The sequence below is a fragment of the Chrysemys picta genome, chromosome 4 (assembly GCF_011386835.1).
Source record: "Chrysemys picta bellii isolate R12L10 chromosome 4, ASM1138683v2, whole genome shotgun sequence".
Lineage (NCBI taxonomy): Eukaryota > Metazoa > Chordata > Testudines > Emydidae > Chrysemys > Chrysemys picta.
In genome coordinates this window covers 19,650,778-19,672,920 of record NC_088794.1, presented here as the reverse complement: position 1 = coordinate 19,672,920, position 22,143 = coordinate 19,650,778, and the positions used below count along the sequence as shown (strand labels likewise).

The 22,143-nt window shown below is 50.2% G+C and overlaps 1 protein-coding gene across 10 annotated transcripts in view; it reads right to left on the bottom strand.

Moving 5' to 3' along the window:
* Nucleotides 1-511: 511 nt before the first annotated feature.
* Nucleotides 512-22,143, bottom strand: part of KLHDC8A (kelch domain containing 8A) — a 42,309-nt gene continuing 20,677 nt past the window's right edge. For 4 of the 10 annotated variants that reach the window (XM_024109317.3, XM_042849005.2, XM_042849003.2 and 1 more), the window contains 6 exons: nucleotides 15,211-15,277; nucleotides 14,571-15,002; nucleotides 8,625-8,789; nucleotides 4,740-4,955; nucleotides 3,670-3,771; nucleotides 512-2,075 (listed from right to left, as the gene is read on the bottom strand). In XM_024109317.3, the coding sequence (XP_023965085.1) occupies nucleotides 1,882-2,075; nucleotides 3,670-3,771; nucleotides 4,740-4,955; nucleotides 8,625-8,789; nucleotides 14,571-14,946 (1,053 nt within the window). In that variant the 5' untranslated portion in view covers nucleotides 14,947-15,002; nucleotides 15,211-15,277 and the 3' untranslated portion in view covers nucleotides 512-1,881. Of the gene's footprint in view, nucleotides 2,076-3,669; nucleotides 3,772-4,739; nucleotides 4,956-8,624; nucleotides 8,790-14,570; nucleotides 15,003-15,210; nucleotides 15,278-15,497; nucleotides 15,600-17,462; nucleotides 17,568-18,607; nucleotides 18,778-20,834; nucleotides 20,982-22,143 lie in introns of those variants that run through there. The other 6 variants (XM_065591521.1, XM_065591522.1, XM_065591519.1 and 3 more) reach the window with 6 other exon arrangements.

The window sequence follows — 22,143 nt, the reverse complement described above, 5'->3', positions numbered from 1 at the left end:
GCAGCTATGTCTGCTTGCCCAGGGAGAGCCTGGCTTTGTTCTCATCGACAAAGCCTGTCACCGGAGCGCTTGCCCCGTCACAAATAACGTTGACAACCACTGGGCTCTTTCAAAGGCAGGAAGCACGGAAGGGTCTTAGGCGGTTTACACCTGCGATTGGCTCTGGCTAAGCCAGGCAGCTTCCTTCCCCCACCCCCCTGCCCTGCAGCTACACCCTGGCTTGTTCTGCACAGGGTGGGGAGGGATGTTCACTGGTAAATCCCAGTTTCCTCCAAGGCGAATGACTTTATTAAGGAATGTAGACAATAAGCCAGCGAGGCTGGGGGCTGCAGCGGCGTGAAGGCTGCCTTAGTGCAGGGCTTTCGATGTCAGTCTGTACGCTTGCTAGAGACAATAAGAATTTCCCAGGCTGGCTCCCCCTCCCTTTAGTCCATGCCCCAGCTTTGCAGCTCCCCAATTTGATCCCTCTGTAGCAGGGAGGAACCTACAGAAGCTCTCACTGCAGAGAGCCTTTGCTCAGCGAATACAGGTTTTAATTGTGCTGCTGCTATGAGCAAGAATCGCAACCCATCCATCAAAGAGCATTTGGCCACAAACCACAGATACAAATTTAAACAAAACCAAGGAAAAGGAAGAGACCACTGTTGCATTCTGGCTTCTCTGTGGGACACGTGTACGTAGAGGTGGGTCCAAAGCCATCCCCTAAACTCTCGGAGTGTTGGAAATCCAAAGTTAGCTCGGGGTCAAGGTTTTGCAAATGGTCTTTTATCTGTGAAGTGAACCAAAGTGAAATCCTGGATCTGAACACCCTGGAGCATCATGGGCATTAAAATCCCGACCTGGAACCAGATCTGAATGTTGCAGCTTGGCCCCATCTCTGTGTCAGATCTGCCTGTTCTATGCTAAATGCAGAATCATCCATTTGCTTCAAACAGTCCTCAAACTAGCCCTCCATGCCTCCATCTGTCAGAGCACGCCCAGGAGTGCTGGCAACGCTTGGCTTCAGCTCCGGGCACAAGCAATGGGCAAAATCTACAAGTTAATGGGCAATGAAGTTGCTGTCAATCCAGACATGGACTGGCTCCTCTCTGGCTGACGGCGCTCACCATCCATTCTAGCTTATATGATTAGGAAGTTCCCCTGTAGCTCGCCAAGGGATTCTGCGCCGGGAGGGATGTCTTGCACCCTGGGTGCTTGGCAAGCATAACGTCACATCAGAACAGGAAGGCTGGTTCCACCCAAACAATGGAGTCAGTGGGGTTTCTTTAACCAGCGTGTCTGGCTACACAGGGTTTTCATATGAACGCTGCAGCTCTGAGCCACGGTTAGAGAAGCATAGTAGAGTATGAGGACGTAGCCCCGGCATACCCTGATATAAAGGGTCCTTTCCCAATGGTGGGGGAACACGATGTTCTGGCTCCATGGGGCGCTCTTCTCAGCCAAGCTCCTTCTTGGACCTTTGCAGGTGGTCAGAGTGGATCCCCCCCAACCAAAGTGCTCCTCCTAGGCTGGTCAATCTCCCGCACTGCGGTACAAGGCTGGTGCGTTCTTCAGCAATTCGGGGCTGGCATAGGACCGAGGGGTCCTGGATGGCGGTGGAGATGAAGGGGTGATGCCCCTGGGTACCGAGACTGGCTAATAGACGATCAGGAGCCCCTGCTGGCCAACAGCTTCAGAGTAGCATTAGCTTCAGAGGTGTGTGCACGAGGGTGGGGTGCTGCCTACCTTCCCCGGACGTCCTGTGAAGGCAGCTAGAGGTGCAGCAGGAGAGAGCAGGGTGCAAACTACGCGAGGCTGATCCTGACAGCATCACTGCCACTGCCACTTTCCCAGGATCTCAGAGCTGGACTTGCCAGGGGGTGGGAATTGGAAAGGGGGTGGCTAGGAGTCAGAGACGCACAGTGCCTCCACTGCATCACTCAAGCCCTGGTTCACTCCGCCAACGGCCAGCAGGCAGTTCTTCACCACGATGCTGGAGCAGGTGCAGCGGGGGGTCGGCATGGGTGGCAGGCTCTCCCATTTGTTCTTCCCTGGGTGGAAGGCTTCAGCTGACTCTAGGACCGTTGGCTGGTTCCCTGAAAGAGCCAAAGTGGGATGGCGGGGAGGGGGGGAGGCAGGAAGGGGAGGAAGAGCAAACGTGTTGTGGAGACAGGATAAATATATAAAAATAATGGGGGGAAAATCAGATTTGAGCAGAAAAGAAATTTGGGGCAATGATCCAAAAGCAGAAATGGCCTCATTCTGTCATCTCTTCCCCCCACCTCCCATGAGGATGCTACATAGAACAAAGACTTCTCTGGGTGGTCATGCAGAACCCAAGGTGATACCTGCCAGCTCCTGCTCACGCTCCTGCTTCCAGTCTTGCTCACTCTGTTCTTTGTGTTAATCATACCAATAAAAATAACAGGAGTACTTGTGGCACCTTAGAGACTAACAAATTTATTAGAGCATAAGCTTTCGTGGACTACAGCCCACTTCATCCGAAGAAGTCCACAAAAGCTTATGCTCTAATAAATTTGTTAGTCTCTAAGGTGCCACAAGTACTCCTGTTCTTTTTGCGGATACAGACTAACACGGCTGCTACTCTGAAACAAATAAAAATAACACCTAGCTCTTATGTAGCACTTTTCAGCCATGTATCTCAAAGCAGCACTTTACAAGGGAGGCCAGTATCTTTAGCCCCACTGCGGGAAACTGAGGTACAGGAAGGGAAGCAACAAGAACTTGTATTGAATAATTTCTTTCTTTTCAAGTATTGCAGGACACTGAAACCAGAGCCTGCTGCCGCTTATAGTGACTGGTCTGCCCCCTGCTGTCCAAAACAGGTGACGACCTCTAGTCTCTGCAGCTGCACCAGGCGGCACCCTTACCCTACAATAGCAACTGTGCCACACTAGCTCCTCAGGACCCACGATGCCCTTCCAGCCCTGGTCTGGCCCGGGATGGAGTTGCTGTTTTGTACTCTTGTTAAGGCTGCAGTCAGCAGCTAGAAGGTGCCATGCAGTGAACCCCTGCACCATCCCTCACAACTACCCAGGAAGAAACAACTACCATGAAGGATGGCTCCCAAACACCCAGCAGCGACAATATGAATTTGTGGGGCAGGGCGTCTCCGAACGGGAGTGGAAGCTCGCAGGTAACACGTTACCCAGAACTCGAGGGAGGGCTGGAAAAGAGATTTGTACCTCACAAGCATCGCATGAGACAGAAGATTTCAGCCTTGATTTTCATAAGTGACTAATGATTTCGGATGGCTCCACTTTTGGGTGCCCAACTTAAGATACCCAAAAGAGGCTTCATTTTCAGAAGGCAGGTACTCAACAGAAAAAAATCAGGCCCCTTCCAGGGTCCTCTGCTGGGCAGCCAAAAATGCAGCCACCCAAAATCAATAGGGACCTGTGAAAGTCTTGTCCAATTCAGGTGAGATTTCCCAAAGTGCCTGAATGACACAGGAGACTAATGGGGAGATTTTCATAGCTTCGCGTGGCAGTTAGACACCTAACTCCCGTTGAAAGTCAACCTGCCTTTGAAAATCTCCCTAAGGCTCACTGAAAGTTAATGGGATTTGGGCTCTGAAGTGCTTAAGTTACTTTTGAAAATGGGGCTTAGGCTCCTAAGTCACTTCAGTGCTTTTGGAAAGGTTACCCTTCACCTCCAGTTGTTCCTCACCTAGCCCCCCGGCCACGATGACCCTTCCTTTCAAGTAGCCAGCGACAAAGTCTGCTCGCCTTTTCTTGAGGAAGGAGGAGCGTTCCATCTTCATCCAGCCACCTGAGGAGAGAAAGGACAGACAGACGAACCGTGCTAAACTCAGCGGTTCACCACACTCCTGGTGAAACTCAGTGGTTTGTCGGGGAGTTTTGCTCAGAATCTTTGGTTCTGTTTGAACCCCAGACACAGAGTCAAAAGTCACTGGGAGGGGTACTAACTTAACACGGGGTGAAGTTAGAGATGGACCTGAGCCAAAATCCCAGCCAGGGACTGGGTGTTTGAAATCTGAGCTCAGAAGAGGATACTGATTTTGCAAAAGGCCCTTGTCCTACCTTTACAACAGGCAGAACTGAACCTTGGATCCAAACTGTGGGCTGCTTGAAAATCTGGATTCAGTTTTACAGCCTGTGCCCATCTCCAGAAAGTTGGCATGAACATCCCCTCCCTCGCCAAGCAAAACTCTTGCATTTCACACTATCCCAGGCACACCAGCAAGCCAGGGGAAACCAAGGCCCTGCTTGGGGTTTCCTTACTGAAGGGAGAACAGCTGAGATTCAATGTGCTCCATGCAGATCTTACCTGTGTACAAACAGGTGCAGCACAACTAAACCAAACCCTGCTGGCCTCTCCACCTCCATAAAGCCTATTTGCCTGGCATTGCCCTGGCTTGTATAAGCCTATGTCACAGCTGGCCAGGGTGTCTCAGGGCAGTGTCCAGGAGAGAGTTTGGTATTAGAGCCAGCTGCCTGGACAATGGGTTTGCCACCCGCAGGCTGTGTGGCTAGTTTGCTTTTTTACTATTGATGGCATTCCTTCTGCAGAGCTGGGTGCAAGCAATCCGCAGTCAATCCTGCAGGAGGCAGCGTGCCTCAACCCTCAACAAAGCCAATGGGAGCTGCAGATCCCTCTCAGCCCACCTATGTATAGCTCTAGCTGTGTGTCTTTAAGCCTTTGTTGACTTAAAAGATATTGCCTTTCATATCACACACACGCCTCACCTGCAAGCATTGGACCTGACGGGCACCCACCTTGCTCAATGTCAAACACATCCACAGTCTTCATGAATTTGGGCTGCCGGTACAGCCTGCCCTGCCGCAGCCCCCCGAGACTGAAGAGGTTGTTCTCCGTGGGCACGAAGCTGGAGAAGGCCCTTTTGCTGGGGATGCTGGGGAACTTGGTCCATGACCTGGTCTCTGTGTCGAAGACCTCGAAGGCATTGATGGCGTATTTGGACTGCCTCCCACCTGGGACAGACATGGGGACAGAAGCATCCCAGGGCAGGGTCAGTTTGTCAGTTAGCTGCCTCCAGGCTCTGGGAGAAGCACAGACTAACTGGGAGTAACTTACCTGGCAGTTGAAATGAGCGTGGCAGGTTTCAGACAATACAGAACCATATGACGGAACTTAGGTAACCACCTTATTATTATTTCCCTTATCCTCCCTCCTCTGCTTTCATCTGCCACACTCACTGGATGTGTCTTAGTCTTAAATTAGATTGCAAGCAAGGCTGGTCAGAAACTTTCCATCCAAACGGTTTTTCAATGGAAAATTGGGTTTTCAACTAAATGAAAAATATCAGGAAAAGTGTCAGCTTTCTGTGGAAAATTTTGATTTTTTTCATCGAAAAACCGAACACCCAAACCCCAAAACATTTGTAATCTGAAACGTTGCTGCAGTGCCTCATGGGAGCTGTAGTTCAGGTGCCTCATGCTCCCATTCTCCTCTATAGGCTAAGCTCCCTGGTTGGACTACATCTCCTATGATGCACCACAGCCAGGGACTCCTCTAACAGAGGGGAAACTGTGGTGCATCATGGGAGATGTGATCTGACCATGGAGGCCAGCGTATAGAGTGGAAAAGGAAAGAAATCCCATTTTCTGACCATTTTCTCTAACTGGAAGCTCTTTGGGGGCAGGGACTGTCTCTTCCTAGGTGCGTGTACAGCACCTAGCACAATGGACCCCTGATCCTAAGAGGGACCTTTGGTTGCTACAGCAATACAAATTAATAATGGTAATAAGCCCAGTTACCAATGGAGTTGACCATCTATCCAAAGCCACTGTCTCAGCTGTTGGCAGGGGTTGACTGGGCCATAGAGATTAAACTCTCCTCTTGCCCCTGGGGGGGGGGGATCCCCTCCAGTCAGGGATGAGGCACAGGGGCAGGGCAGTGAATGGCGGAAGCTTGTCCGTGCCAGCCCTGTAGCTAAACAGAAACCATCAGCCTCCAGAGCTGTCAGTACAGCACATTTCACCAGCACTTATTCTCACCAAGCAACCTTTAAAAATCAATAAATAAACGAATCACTCAGTTCCCTGAACAAGGTTAAAAATGTGATTTGATGTGTGTGGCGCTCCTTGCCGCACAGCTATCACGGAGCCCAGCTGCTCTAGGACGACAGCACATGGAAACGTCACTGCCACGAAGCCGGGGGGTGCAGGGGAAGGTCAGCCCTAGGGGGGGAAGAGTCAACGACAGGAAGTGGGAAGACAACATCTGAGGCTTTCAGGAGGTTAGCGGTGGGTTAGGGCTGTACAAAAGCCAGTGGCTGAGATTTTCAGAACAGCCTAATAATGATTATTAATTATTTGCATTGTGGGAGCACCTAGGAACCCCAGGCACGGAGAAGGATCATGTTGTGCTAGATACAAACACAGACCAGAGAAATGGTCCCTGCCCCAAGGAGCTTACAGTCCAAGTATAAGACAAGAGACAACGGGTGGATGCCGACAGAGATGGGGAAGCACTAGGAAACAATGGCACAATACTCTCAGCTGCTCGCCAGTGTTCTCAAGCACACCAGCTACCTAACTGCTAAGGAAGTTGGTTCCCAACTTCCATTCAAAATCATCATAACGGTTAATATTGTGGTGCTTGCTGCTGCCAGAATCAGAACACTGGACTACATGGAACATTGGGGTGATCTTCTGTGCCCCTCCTCCTTGATGGACTCTGAATTTAACATTCCCTTGTAGGGGCGAGAACCCAAATACCACAGCACTGAGCCAGTGCAAAAGGACCTGAAAATCAAACGGACTATGGGCAGTAAGTGGAAATGATTGACTTAAGGCTACCTCTACATGGGAGCTGGGAGGTGTGATTCCCAGTTTGTGTAGGTTAGTTAGATGGCATGGTGTCACCAGGGTAGCACCGGTGGTGGTTTGGGCTAGGCGCCCGAGCATGTACCCACTCGGATCCCCGGGTATGTACTTGGGCAGTAGCCCCAGCCACCATCCATGCTACTCCGGCTATACTAGCGCAGGCATGTCTATGCAAGCTGGGAATCACACCTCCCAGTTCAAATGTAAATGCAACCTAAGGAGAGTGAAGTGCAAAAAAGGAAACAGTAGGAATGTGTAACTGATGGTGGTTCAGCACTGCCAACTGCAACCCCTCTGAATCACGAGTCGGGCCATCAAAAACCATGAGAATGTGACAAAGACTGAGATTTAAAAAAAAAAAAATGTTGTGGTCTTTTTATTTGCCTCCTTAGTCTTTAGGATTTATGTTTACAAGCGCTTCTCTGCAATCATGTGTTCTGGAAAGGTAGTTTGTTTTTGTTTTTTAAAAACAAAAATAAAATCTCAGAGCCTCAAATAATCACATGACTCCAGGAGCTGGGGCTATAAGAAAAAACACCAAATATCCCAAGGCTTATAATAAGATTACTAGAGTTCAGAACACTGGTTCATGCTTTAAATTCTCTCCTTTATAACAGTCTAGAAGTGCCATTAGTAACACTGTGAAGGACATTTTTTTAAAAGAATTATTAAAATATTCATTTGAATTCAACAGACTGAACCTGAAACTAAATAGAACTAGACTTTTCCCAGCTTCTATTTCATGCAATGAAAACATATCCTTTTTATGCACCATGCACTTCATGTTCCGCACTTAGAACAACACTGGATAGCTAGCACTGAAAGGTATTTAAATATGTGCCAGTATAATCAAGACTAGTTCACAGCAAGATGGGTACTGCCAGCTCAAGGGCTTTTGCAATTCAGATTGGGTTCAGCACTGGTGCCGCCCATAGCATGGGCGAGAACTCAAAATGACAGACCAGAATGGCCTAGGCAGCTAGTACTTAATGGCAAAAGATGCCATATTATTCTTTTTATAAATCAAATGCAAATGAATACATCTATTTCCCGTTCAGGTGCTCGGCATGTCTTTGAAGACTGGAAATGTGCGTTTGCTGTAGGGCCTTGCATGCTGTGGATGAACTTCAAATGCATCAAAGGTTCTTTTCTGTAGCAACCTTAAGAGAGGCAACATTGCTTGGGGATTTGAGTGTAGTCACGGCTCCTTGGTTTTGATCCAAGCTTTGCCACTGACTTGCTGTGTGACCTTAAGCAAGTAGTGCTGTACCTCTGCCTCAGTTTCCCCATCTATAAGAGGAGGCTAATGATACCTACTCCCCACAAAGGGACTAGGACATCCTGACATCAGTGGGGTTTTGTCATTCAGGATCAGACCCTTATGTCTGTACAGTGCTTTGAAGACGGAAACTGTCTCTGTATAGACACAGAGCATTTTTATGGTTATTAAAGACCAGGCGCTTGTGCAGGTATCTCTGGTCTGCAACTTGAGTGGGCAACTTATCTCGCTCATAACAGACCCAACCCTGAGCCTGCTGGTGCCAATGGCCAAATTCCCACTGACTTCAGCAGATGCAAAAGCAGGCCTGGTATTTCTAATGGTGGCTAAACCCATGGGATGCATTAAAATCACCACTTGGGGGTGGACGGAAGCAGCTTCCAGAACCTCCTATGAGGTTTTAGGTCAGTCTGGGTCTGTTCTAGGAATTCTCTCACCCTCAGCATTCACAGGAGCACACGGATTGGAGGAGCTATTGTCCAGCAGATCCCTACAGAAGAACAAGGAAGGAGGCAGCCAAGGCCCATCCTTACCGAGCACGTAGATCTTGGTGCCCCGCAGGAAGGAGGTGGCAGCGTACCTGGGCGTGGGCATGGTCGCGAGTGACACCCAGATGTCCTTGAGCATGTCGTAGTGCTGCATATAGTTGTGAGGCCGCAGGTCCAGTCCCATCCCGCCAGCCGCGTAGACTCTGTAGTCTGCAGAGGGCAGAGAAGCAGAGGCCACAAGGGCTCAGGAATGCATCCAGATCCTAATTATTTCCTGGGACAATGAAAAAGACACTTGCCCTCAGGGCAATTTCCAGGGTGCAAAAATGCATGCACTGCATGCATGTGAACATGCCAGCGTGCATTGGTGCATGCCTGGGCATGTTGCACTGGCCTCTACTGGTTGGAATCAGAACTGCTGAACTCTAGGTCCTAGCCCTTGTACTGCTAAGAGGTAATGGAGGTTCTTTTGAGCCCCAGTTCAGTGCCCTCTTCACTACCCCACAGTGCTGCTCTTCCTTCCGTGTAAACAGTGCTCTCGAGAACCTCAGAGCCACTGATCTGTTCTGAGATAGATTTACATCCCTACAAGTGAGAGGGCGTATTTGCCCAGAGCACAGCTAACTTTGGGCCTAGAGCGAGCACTGTCCCTTGGCATGAAGGATATTTGGGAGCCACCCTCTCAGTTTTCATGCAGTGCCCACTGTGCCATGTAAATCTTTGCAATAACTCAGACCAGGAGGTATTGTACTGTCAGGCCCATTCCAGTGCACCATGGCACTTGTCCTGGGCAGGAAAAGGGTTAACGAACCAGAAGCAGTTGCCAAAGAGGCTCTCTTCCCTTTCGTAACAATGGAAGGAATATGAATCCACCTTCTTTATCCCCCTCCCAGTGCACCTAGACAGATATTTAAGCACTACAGCAAATAAAGCACCTTTGTGCTCTGAACTAGAAAAGCAGCTTCACCCAAGGGGTGGGGTTTGTTTGATTCTCTCACCCAATCTGCTTTTGCCATCCTGTCTGGTTTATTCTGGGCCACCAAACGGTGACTGCGGACAGGGGCATCTGTGTTTCACGGAGCCGATCCTGTGTCGATCGGCCCCGGTCCCAGCAACTCACAAGCCTGAATCTCAGAGTCTTCGGTGATGTCTACACTGCAGCTGGGAGCGAGCCCCCCAGCCCAGGCGAACTCCCGCTAGCAGGGCTCGAGCTAGCCTGTGAAAAATAACCAGGTGGGCGTTCTGCTCGGGCTGGAGCTCAGGCTCCCTAGAGGGTCAGGTGGGCTCAAGACCCTGAGCTTGCGCCAGAGCCAGAACAGCCACATTGGTATTTTTAGCACGCTAGCACGTCTACCTGCCTAGGCTGGGAAGCTCGCGGCCAGCTGCAGTGTGGCCAGACCCCTACAGGCCCAATAAAGCACACATGGTAGGGGTGAGAACTGGTGGCACAGCGGAAGCATGTTTAAGAAGCCAGTCAGGGAGAAAGTGTTGCTCTCCCAGCTCCCCCAATGTCCATAGTGCAGAGGTGCATTACTGCATCAGCCCTGGCATTAATGTAGAAGGGCGTAGGCCTGTGCCCACCAGATACCGATAAGCTCTTGGAAAAGAGCTGCAAATAAATGACTGGGGAATAGGAAAATAATGCCAGAGGGTCGTGAGGGGAGGGAAAAGTCTGGTAACACAGGGGCTCTCGGCTTTGGATATAGAAATGCAGGGCTGGGAGGGATCTCGAGAGATCATCTAGTTCAGCTCTCCGCACAGAAACAGAATTAAGCATGCCTAGACCTCCCTTCTGTGAGGGGAAATGGGGCTCATGACAGTGAGGACTAAGATCCCTGGCTGGTGCCAGATACATGCCTGAGCTCTCTCACCGCCCTGCTGCTGCCCTATGTCTTGACTTGCAGCACCCCCTGCTACTCCAGCCTTGGGGTTCCCATGTGGAGCTCAGCCAGAGCCCCTCCTGCTATTCAGTCTGGGTGTTCCCTGTACCCAGCTGATGCCCCACTGTCCTGGCCTGCGTCACAGGGGTTAAGGTGGGGGGACTGTTTACCTTTGGGGCAGTTTAGCCCCTGAGGGGGCAGGGTGCGAAAGGTGCTGTGGAGGAGCAGGCTGTGTTGTTTCACTCTGACTGGGATACAAGTACCTGGCTATTGCTCCCTGGAAGAGGAGATGAGGTCAGAGAAACAGATGGTGCACTCAAATTACAGAAGAATCAACACAGCGCTCTCCAGCCCATACTTAGGAAGGGCATCTGAACTGCCTCAAAGCAGGCGAAGGATGGTTAGTCCTGTGACCCAAGCCACGGTGTCAGAGCCAGGACGCACACAAGGCACAGAACCAATTTGTTCATAGCTGACTCCCCGTCACCCACATCTGTCTCTGGGTAACAACAAATCTAGTCCTCACCAATGGAATCTTTTACATACAAACAGGGAGGTGTGTGTGTGGGGGGGGATTTCTCAGACACAAACCTTCCAGGCTTTATTTCCAGAAATGAAATCCAAGAACCCAATGGCAGCAACCTGGTCCACAAGAGCATCCCTATAATAATCCCCCAGCATATGCAGAGCAGAGCACGACTGAGCATCCCTACAATAATAAACCAGTATAGGAAGCCCTCAGCAATCCCAAGCAACCCTATAACACCACACCAGTGTAGGTGCCCTCCCCCCGAGCACTTCTGAACAACCTTACACTAACAAACCAGTCTGCTCAAGGAAGACAAAATATTGGGGGAAGGATTTATGTTCCAGGCTTTTCTGGCCAAGCTGATCCCTGGTGTGTCTTTGTTTAAGCCAGCAGACTTGCATCAGGGATGAAACTGGCTCAATGATGGTAAACATTGTTGTTGTTGTTTTTTAAATGCCTTGACAGTATCCTTTTTAATCCACCTAAAAACAAAACGAACAAAACCAACCAACCACTTCCAAAGAAGCTGTCTGGCGACTGGATCATGAACGCCTCTTCTGCCTAGAGCACCTCAGGAACCTAAATGACCTTCGGGCTCATTGCATGAGAACACAGCTCCCAGCCTGGGGCTTTTCATCGCATGGCAGCACATTCCAAAGGAAATCAATATTCCAAGCCTCCGCTTAAAAATTATAAACAAGATGCCTAGATAGGCAAGCCAGAGCCCTGATACAAGGATTTTCTGTATGTCCATTTAATGCCACAGTATTATGAAAGGCAGAGGAAAGAGGAGTGTTTGGAGCTCACCAAAAGACACCTCCTTTTCTTGCACCACAGAATTTGTACCTGCATTTTGCACTCAATTCAGGCAGTGGTGCAAATCAGAGCCCTTGTGTCTCTAATGACAGTACCGGAAGCAGGGGGAATTGGGCAATGGGAAGCATCAGTGCTCGCATTCACACTTGTGCACTTGGTTCATTTGCACAGGTGCAAATTTTGGGATCCGGCAGTGCTATCCCTACCGATGCTGCAGAATCCCCCTATTCCATGAATAGCCCCATAGGGGTATCACAACCTGGCCCTTTTCAGGGGCAAATTGTCACCCTCTTTCCAAGGAAGATGAGGGCATCGACTTTTGGAAAATGCACCTACTGACACGCTCCCTAAACAGGCCGTGAGGTTCAGGGGGTTCACAATGGGGCCTCGGGCATAGGCGGCGGGTCATATGGGCCTGTGGTGGCCGGGCTCCACCAATATTCAGAGCAGGGAGGTCCAGCTCCACCTTTCCGCCAGCCCCGTCCGCCACCCCTGGAGCGTCCCTGCGCAGCGTCTGGCTGCCACTCCCCGTGCTGTGCTCTCTCGCTGGCCGGTGGCCGGCTCCTTTCACGCTACGCCCACCAGCGCCGCTCCACCGTTCCGGCTATAAGGGAGCAGGGCGGGCTGAGGCGGCTGCTGCAGTCTGCGGAGGGAGGAGGCACATGTGACGGCAGCTCCCCCACCTGGGCCCTGACCCTTCACCCATCAGGCCACTAGGTGATGGGGCGCATCCTCCATCGCCCCCGGCGCTGGACAGCACACACACAGCGCCGCAGGGGGCCGGTGGAGAGGGGCCCTGGGAGCCCATGCAGTGTGGTGCAGGGTGAGTGTGTTGCCGGCGGTAGACCCACCGTCAGTAATTCCGGGCCCCAGGGCAAATCAATCAATAGGCCCCCTGCCCCCCTCCCTCAGCCGGGGCCACAAGCCTTTCCGCCTGGTGAATGCGCCCTACCCAGAGGCGCCCTAGGTCAGCTGCAGCCCTGTCCCTGGAAGAATTCTGAAAGGCTGTTGAGCTGGGGGGGGCCTGGGAAAGCTCAAGGCTTTTCCCATTTCTAATAAAATCAGGTCACAAGAAGGCAGAATGATTTCACCTGTCTACTTAGTAACTCATTATGGCTACGGTAGAATCGGCAGCTCCATTGTCTGTTTCTCCAGAGGGCAGTGGTACAAGTGCCAAACCAGATAAAGTGGTGGATCCCACCCATCTTATGGTCCAAATGGGAGAGAGATAAGGAGCCTACCATCTCAGCTGTAAAGCCCTTGGAAATAAATGCCAACCAAGAGCTCTTTGTTCCTATTTGTAGCCCTTCAGGGAAAGTCACTAATTGTCTCTGCTCACAGATTCTGACCCATTTTATGATCCTTGTAGCTTGGTTTGCAGAGGTGCTAAGTGCTCATCACTCCTACTGACATGAACGGGAACTTTAGGTTTCCAGCATCCAGGGCCGGTGCAAGGAAGTTTTGCGCCCTAGGCGAAACTTCCACCTTGCGCCCCCCACCCCAGCCCTGAGGCAGCTCCCCGCCCCACCCTCCGCCCTGAGACGCCCCCCCACATGGCAGCTCCCCCCCCACGAGGAGCCGTGCGGCAGCTCCCCACCCCAGCTCACCTCTGCTCCGCCTCCTCCCCAAGCACGCCGCCCCCGCTCTAATTCTCCTCCCCTCCCAGGCCTTGTGGCGCCAAACAGCTGATTGGCGCCGCAAGCCTGGGAGACGGGAGAAGTGGAGCAGCGATGGCATGCTCGGGGAGGGGGCATAGCAGAGGTGAACTGGGGTGGGGAGCCCTGTGGCAGCTCCTCCCCCCGCCCTGAGGTACCCCCGTGGCAGCTCCCCATCCCCCCGGCCCGGGGAGCCATGCAACACCTCCCCACCCCAGCTCACCTCTGCTCTGCCTCCTCCCCGGCACGCCGCCCCTGCTCTAATTCTCCTCCCAGGCTTGCGGCACCAAACAGCTGATTGGTGCTGCAAGCCTGGGAGGCGGGAGAAGTGGAGCGGCGACCGCGCGCTCGGGGAGGAACGCTGTAAAAAAAAATTGGGGGCACTGCTTTTTGGCACCCCCAAATCTTGGCGCCTTAGGCAACCGCCTAGTTAATAGTAGCACCAGCCCTGCCAGCATCTGAGACAATCAGGCCATAAGGCCTTGGAAATGCACGTGAATGGGACCATTCCAAGGACCAAATTCTGCTCTCCATTCAATCCGGGATTGAAACTTGTGTAATTGAGAGCAGAACTGGGCCCTACATCTCTAACACCCCTACTGGCAACTCTGACTTACAGAAATCCTGCAGAACTAGAGCTGGGCCCAAGCCAAAACCTGGGATCCAAAAGTCACCCAACATTGGGAAAGTTTGGATTCCAGCAATGCAGCTTTGCCTGTCTAAAATAATCACGGCCATAAGAGTGCTCACCGTCCACAGGCAGAGCTGAAGAGCCAGAGGGAACCACCGCATCTGTCTGGTTTCAGCAGCCTCAGTGAAAAGTCCTCTTTACAGTGGTTCTGGTCCAGTCCTGCCTTGTTTGGACATTGCAAGGAGGAGGGGTCTAGCTGACCCAACTTCTCCAACCTCAGATAAGGCTCATCTCAAGTTCTCAGTGCAGGGTTTGGGAAGGGGGATTGCTTCCTTGACCCTGTTCAAAGCCCCCCACCGCCCCAAGAGTCTCTGAAAGCTGTTTGGCTAGATGCATAAGTTGAACTCTCACCTTACCCTCCACCCTTTCTCTCTGTAGTGCCACTCCCCACACGCTGCCTAGGAAACAAATTCTCCTTGCCTTTCACCGTCACGGAGATGCCCATCGAGGCTTCCCTCAAGGAGTTCCTCTTCTTCCACTTGCCATCATCTATGTTGTACATCTCCACTATCTTCAAGGGTGTCTGGTTCATCCCGACCCCTCCTATCACCATGATCCGCTTGCCCAGGGTGGCCACGGCTACTCCGGCCCGGGCCGTGGGCATGGGAGGGAGAGAGTTCCACTGGTTGGCTTCGGGGGAGTAAACCTCGAAGCAGTTCATGGGGACTCCGTTGTCGTCGCAGCCTCCGATGGCAAAGACCTGGCCGCCTGCCTCCACCAGCGAGCAGTAGACCCTGCCGCTGGGGAGAGGTGCGAGGGTTTTCCATTGGAAATCTTTGGTACTGGGCACTTCCATTGCGGATCGTCAGGGATGAGGCAGCATCTGTCCTGCCTGCCAGAGGGCTGGCTAAGCTGCAAAACACAGCCAGAGACAAGCATCACACACAGGGAAAACAAGCAGAGAAATATACAAAGAACCCCCACCCCCACCAGAGAGCCGGGCACACAGCAACCCCTTCATGAGCAATGCATCTATTTCCACGCAGCCGTCCATAATGAGAGGTCCCATCTACCACAGAGAGACAGAGAGAAAGAGAGAGAGAGAAGCAGGAGCCGGTACCTTTCATCACGTCTCCATTAATCCTGCAGTTCCACATCTGCCAGAGCAGCTCACGCACAGCCAGGTCCTAAAAATAAAAGGCACAGGTTGGATTCAGCTCGCTCCCCCCTTTTCTGAGCATCCCCTCCCCCACAGGACATTCCAACCGAGGATGCTGCAAGCTGTCAGCTCCCCGGCTCGGTGCTTCCTTGGCTCATTAGGAACTTTTCTTTCTTTAATTCTTCATTGACAAGATTATTATTAATGCCCATTGTCAACATCTTCCCAAACCCCCAGGGGGAACCTACTATGGTACCGCCTGCTGGGAAAGGCAAAAAGGCTGGAGTACAGAGACCAACCCTCCAGCCACAGCTCTCTGACTGTCACACGCAGTATTACAGCTGAACTGTACAAGATCCAAAAAGCAGCCCAGCAGGACAGAGTGAGAGTCTCAAACTACCCTTGGAAACCAGGGATTATTTTTTCCTCTCGCTCTGAATAGCTGTCAAACCTTCAGATGAAATGAACAAATGAAGAGCGACAGAGGAGAGGAGACACACAGAAGGGGATCGAGAGAGGCAGCCACCCACGCACTCACACCTGTGTATAAATAGGTGTGCAAACCACAGTGAGAAACTCAGCCTTCGTTATGTAACCCAAGCTGCTGGCGAGTTTAATCTTAAAGTCAAGTAGGATTTATATATCCCATCACTCTGGGACTGTATCATCCTCAACACACACAGTATACAGAGCACAGGCACACTTCTGGCTCCAGGGGCCATGCTCCTCTCCAAGTGTCACAAACTGATCCCTGAAATTCAGGCTTCTAGCAATAATGGATATTTGCCACTATCAAAGTAGAGCACATGTGGTGGTTTATTAGCCTATATGGGAAACCTTTCCCCACCTAGCATTGTAATGCTTCGTACTTATCCTTTATAGTGCTTTCCAGGGGAGCTTCACAAAGTAACATTATCCCCATTTGAAAGAGGGGCACAGAAAGGTGAAGTGATTTGCCCAAGGCCACACAGCGAGTCAGTGTCAGAGATGGGGAAAGAACCCAGGAATCCGGACTCCCGGCGCGCAGGGCTATCTGACTTGGTCCCCACTTCCTCTGGAGCTTTCAGGGATCTTGATGCATGTGAGATGCAACCTGAGCCTGCTCCTCTGCACGGTTTCGTTTTAGAGAAGCTAACGCCCATCACCTCTTCTCAACCTTCTGGCTAAGACTGAACATGGCATCAGTTTAAGCCTCGGATACCGTGATTGCCCTATTGTGGGGGGAACTCTCTCCTGTTTGTGATGGGGAAAGGGGTCGACTCAATGGCCTAATGGCGCTTTCCCATCTATTTCAAAGGTAAGATAAGGGCAAGCCCTAAGCCCAAGCAAAGCCAACAACTGGCTGTGGTCCCGGCTTTTTAGGGGCAAAGTCCAGCCCCACACCCCTCTGCATCAGCAGGAGCAGAGGGAGAGGAAACAACTTGCTCCCAGACACTCCTGCGTGCCCCATTCCAGAAGCCTGAGCTCACACCACCACTTGCAGATCATGGCTCTGCCCAAAGGCAGCGGCTGGGATGCCCCTTGCCACTGCCAGAACTAGGAGCTATCACAGAACTCCAGAGGAGATATGTCCGCAGCACCTCCTACTAACCCACACCACGTCTCATGCCATGCTTGGCATTGCTTCCTAAGGAGCCAGGCCTCCCACATTAGAAGTCCCTGGTTGCTTCTGGGCCGACAGGGCTGTCCACACACACACACACACACACACACACACACACACACACACACACACACACACACACACACACACACACACACACACACACACACACACACACACACACACACACACACACACACACACACACACACACAACGGGTGGGAAGTACTTACTCCTCCAGTCCCGGCCACATTGCTTCAGATCTCCCCAACTCAGAACCCTTTGACAGTGAGAGCAGATTGAGAGAGCCTGTAACCTAGCAACAGCCACCTACAACTCCCTTTTAATCACCCATCATTTCTGATCTGAGTTGCTATCTTGATGGGTTCACTGAACCGCACTGTGGAGCATGAGCAAATTCTCCCCAGAAGGAAAGAGGGGCAGAGGTTCTTAGCGCCAAAGGAACCAGGGCTATCAGAAAGGCTCTGCATGGCTGAAACTTTCCAGCCTGAATTCAGTGCTGTGGCAAAGGACAGAACTGATAGCCCTGCTGTGGCACGGTCGGTAGAGCATACAGACCTGGTTTCTGTGCCCGGCTCTGTCACTGACCTGCTGGATGTCCTTGGGCAAATCACTTCGCCTCTGTTTTCCCCATCAGGAAAGTTGGGATACTGATAGTTTGTATAGCCTCGTGAGATCCACGGATGGCAAGTGCTATAGAACACAAGCGATTATTATTATTTATCCCTGAGTGGGTATAGAACTGGCATCAGCAAAGCAAACTTCTCACCCACTGTCCTGCCATCATTTGCTAGCCTTGATCCGTAAGGACCACCTGCAGGTGAGCTCAGTCTGCCTAGCCCAATCACTGCTTAGCTTCTTCACTGCCAATAGAGGGAGGGCAACTGTGATGCAGACAGCTGACCACTGACAACTGGACTGAGGTCCATCAAATTCATTTCACACATGAGCTGCTAAATAGTCTTCCAACAGCACAGCACTGTCCAGATCTTAACCGGCAAAGTAAAGCTGAGTTTGGTCTCTTTTAAAAATGACAAAGGCAAAATGTAAAATGGATTATTATTATTAATAAATATGATATAATTCTTATATTGTGCTTTACATCAGGAGATCAAAAGGTTGTTTTTTTGCAATTCAACCTTCCAATTTACATGTTTATAGAGCGGATCAAATAATATTAATTGGATAAGCTATTGTCCTTATGCATTATCAGTGCTTGATTTGTAAAGAAAGATGTGTCAGAGCTCAAAATGGAGTCTGCCGCACACCATCACCTCGCACGCACCGTAGGCGCAAGGTTACACCGTGCATGCAAGTGTCGAATTGCATGTGTTACTAAACACCACTGACAGCAGAGGTGCTGTGCTGAGCCCCTGCAAGCTCCGACACAAATTAAGCTCTGTGCGTTACTGAGATTGTAAGCGTTTTGGGGCAGGGACCATCTTCATTATGGGTGTGTTTATATATAACCTAGCACAACGGGACCTTGGATCAGGACATCTAGGCACTCGCGTACTACAAATTAACCTGTAATAACAATAAGTTAAAGCATTTTGTGAATTATTTGATCACTGAGAGATTCAAACAACAACTAGATCCTTATGTGGTGTAAGTCAGCATTGCTTCATTGTCTCTTGAATAATAGATGAACAATTCAATATTTGTCAAATATATAATTTCACTCAGAATTTGATCAGCTCTGTGGTTTTTATTCCTTCCCCACCCTCCTGTACCTTGGTGGCTTGGAAGCCCTCGTTTAACGTTTTCACCTGTAGTTTATTTTACACCATCACAATAGAACCAGCATGGCCCAGCAAATAGGGCATTGGACCAGGAGACTTGAGTTCTATTCCCAGCTCCGCCACTCACTTGCTGTGTGACCTTGGATAAGTCACTTCCCCACCTATAAAGAGCTGAGCATTATTATCCCAAACATTTGGCAAAAGCAGAACTTCAGCTCAGGTGCCAGGGAACAGTATTATTTAATCAACCAATTCCTCTTCCCATGTGGGATGCAACTTATTTTCCAGCAGTTTAAAAACTAGCCACTTCGACAAGGTATCAGTGGCAAATCCTCTTCCCATTACCATACTATGAGGTTTCAGCTACACTGCTCTTTAAGCTGACTTCAGGAACCGTGTTTAAACAGGATTCCAACTAAACTAGATTCTGCCATGATTTGACCTTTGCGAAGCCCAAAGCATGTTAACTAAAAATGATGAGCCAGATGCTTAGCTGGTATAAATCAGCATTGCTCCACTGATGTCCACAGCATTTAAGACTGCCTAGCTTCACTGATTTCATTGCCAATTTACACCAGCGGGGGGACTGGTCCCAATGTTCTAATCCAGGCTTTCTGAACAAACTTCGACCCCAGGAACTGTGGCTGGGCAAACTGTGTTACTTAGAAACCAGCTAGAACAGGGTTAAAACTAACGTTAAGCTTCCAAATGTGGTTTAAGGGTGAATGTACTCAGAGCTTAGCAGCTACCTCTGTCCCTCCCGGGGGGGGGGGGGGGGAGACCCACACTAATATTGTTACTGTAATGGGAAGTACAGTCGCAGCACACTGAGGCATCAAGACCAAGAGTTATAATCCTTTCAGTGCCTTTGGCAGCAGTCTGAGCTGATCAAGCGTCCCTGTGCTGAGTCAGCTGCATTGCTTTCCTTGTGAAATGCAAGATCCTTATTGGAACAGGAGAAGCATAGGGTTCCGAGGACTTTGTGCAGTTTGGCCTGAAAGAAGCAGATTTTCCTGCATATGATTCAGTGGGTGGTCGTTCCAGGGTCAGCATGGGGGGAGGGATAACTCAGTGGTTTGAGCATTGGCTGGTTAAACCCAGGGTTGTGAGTTCAGTCCTTGAGGGGGCCCATTTAGGGAACGGAGGTAAAAGTCTGTCTGGGGATTGGTCATGCTTTGAGCAGGGGGTTGGACAAGATGACCTCCTGAGGTCCCTTCCAACCCTAATATTCTATGATCAAAACTGAGACAACAGGGCCTAGGAGCAAAATCGAAGGTAACCCAAACGTAAAGGGAGGCAACGTCACAATCCCCCAGTCTGTATTCAGCTGTCTCATTAGGGAATTTCAATAGTGGTGAAAATGAGAGGAATGAGAACACCACACAATGCAGACATTCGCTATGCAAGCTTCTTTCAGCCCACAGGGTCCTGCTAGTTCATCTCCCTCCTGAACTGCAGCAATCTGATTACTCCAGTCCTGAGCCTCCATACAGCACTGCCAGTGCATCTCAGTCCTGAACTTGAGGAACCCTGCTTTCCAGTGCTGGGTTATTGACTCACCCCACAGCTTTGCTAATTGATCTCAGCCCTGACCTGAAGCCCCACACCCTGCTACTGCAGTAGAACCTCGATTTCACAAGCACCAGCCTTATGAACAACCAGTTATACGAACCATTTTTTCCCAAACTGGAGAAAAACAAGGGAGAACAAGTGATTATGAACAAGTCGACATCCCTTCCCATTCTGATGCCTTCAGTGCTTGGGGAATCGCTTTGCCATTGGTGTGAAGGACAAGACGAAAGCCACACAGTGCACCAGGCTGCAACTTATGCCCTGCATCTGCTCTATTTTTGAGCTGTTTGATTTTATGATCTGAAACCCCAATAAATTAGCAAAAGAGGGGTTCTACTGTACATACCAGGTCTAGGCTCCCCTACACAATGCACTAATGAGCCAATGCACCTCAGCCCTCCCCTAAAGCTCCCCCCCCCTTCTATTCATTGCTGGGATTCCCAGACAGTTCAGCCAGTGACCACTCTTAATCCTGTCCTGGAGCAAACCCTGAGCCTCACACTTGAGCTTCAGAGACTCCCAATTGTGTCAGAGCACAGGAAAGCCATGGGCTTGATCATGGCCCCATTAAAGTGGACAAGAATCTTTCCACTGACTTCACTGGGCTTTGGATCAGGCCCATAGCGAGGACAGACTAAGCAGAGACCTGCCAAATTCATTCCAGTTGTGACCCACGTCAAATGGAACCCAGGCGTGGGTGTCCAAAGGGGAGCATCTAGTGCATCAATCTGCTACCTCGTATGAGTTTCAATGCCAAGGCAGAAGAATTATCTTCTAGCCTTGCCGTCTATCTCTAAACAATATACAATAAAAAAATAGTTAAGGTCAGCCTGAAACACTTAGTCCTTCCCTCCTCTCTCAAGGGGCACTAGGGTTTTCACTCCAAAGTAATAACTGTGCCGTGCCTCGGGACTGTATGGCTGTCACTAATGTGCTGAGCAAATAGCCCCAACCTACTTCAGCCATTTTCCTCTTCATCTACTCCCAGGCAAATGGAATTACCACTTAATTATACCAAACAAATTGGAAGCGTTAACATTTTCTTCCTAAATGGCTACATTAAAACAAAAATGAATAGTAATTGCTTTTCTATCAAAGGAGATGGGAGAGGAGAGATTCTCTTCGTCACGCTGAGCCAGCTGCCAGAGCTGCTCAAATCAGTCTCGCCCAGAAAGTGCCAGGATAAAAGCTCCTAGCAGTGGGGTATCCCTGGACCACTGGGTGCATTTGTGGTTCATAGCAGGTGACGAGGTGTTGAAAGCAAGGTGGCAGGGAAGGCCAGAAATTTACAACCTCAAGAAAGAAAAATACAGGGGGCCTGAATATGGGAGTGAAACTGATGGGAGCCGAGGATGCGCAGCAACTGAAGCCTCTAGTCCAGTGGTACTGTACCCCTGGGGGTACACAGAGGTCTTCCAGGGGGTACATCAACTCATCTAGATGCTTGTAAAACTAGACAACAGGCTACATAAAAAGCACTAGTAAAGTCTGTACAAACTAAAATGTCATACAGACAATGACTTGTTTATACTGCTCTATATACTATCCACTGAAATGTAAGTACAATATTTATATTCCAGTTGATTTATTTGTATAATTATATGGTAAAAATAAGAACGGAAGCAAAAGTGTGCTGTGACACTGGGTATTTTTAGGTCTGATTTTGTAAGCAAGTAGTTTTTAAGTGAGGTGAAACTTGGGGGTACGCAAGACAAATCCAACTCCTGAAAGGGGTACGGTAGTCAGGAAAGGTCTAGAGCCACTGTTCTAGGCCATAGTTTGTATCCTACAAGAGTTAAAAAAACAACCTGGAAGCTGTTACAGACAAAACCATTATTCCTTGCCCTCTGGTTTCCATCATGCTTTGAACAGGTCACTGTTTGGTATCTCGGGGGAGTGCAGAACATGCACAATTAATGTTACTTTTTAAATATTCAGCTGGCGTGACTCTATTG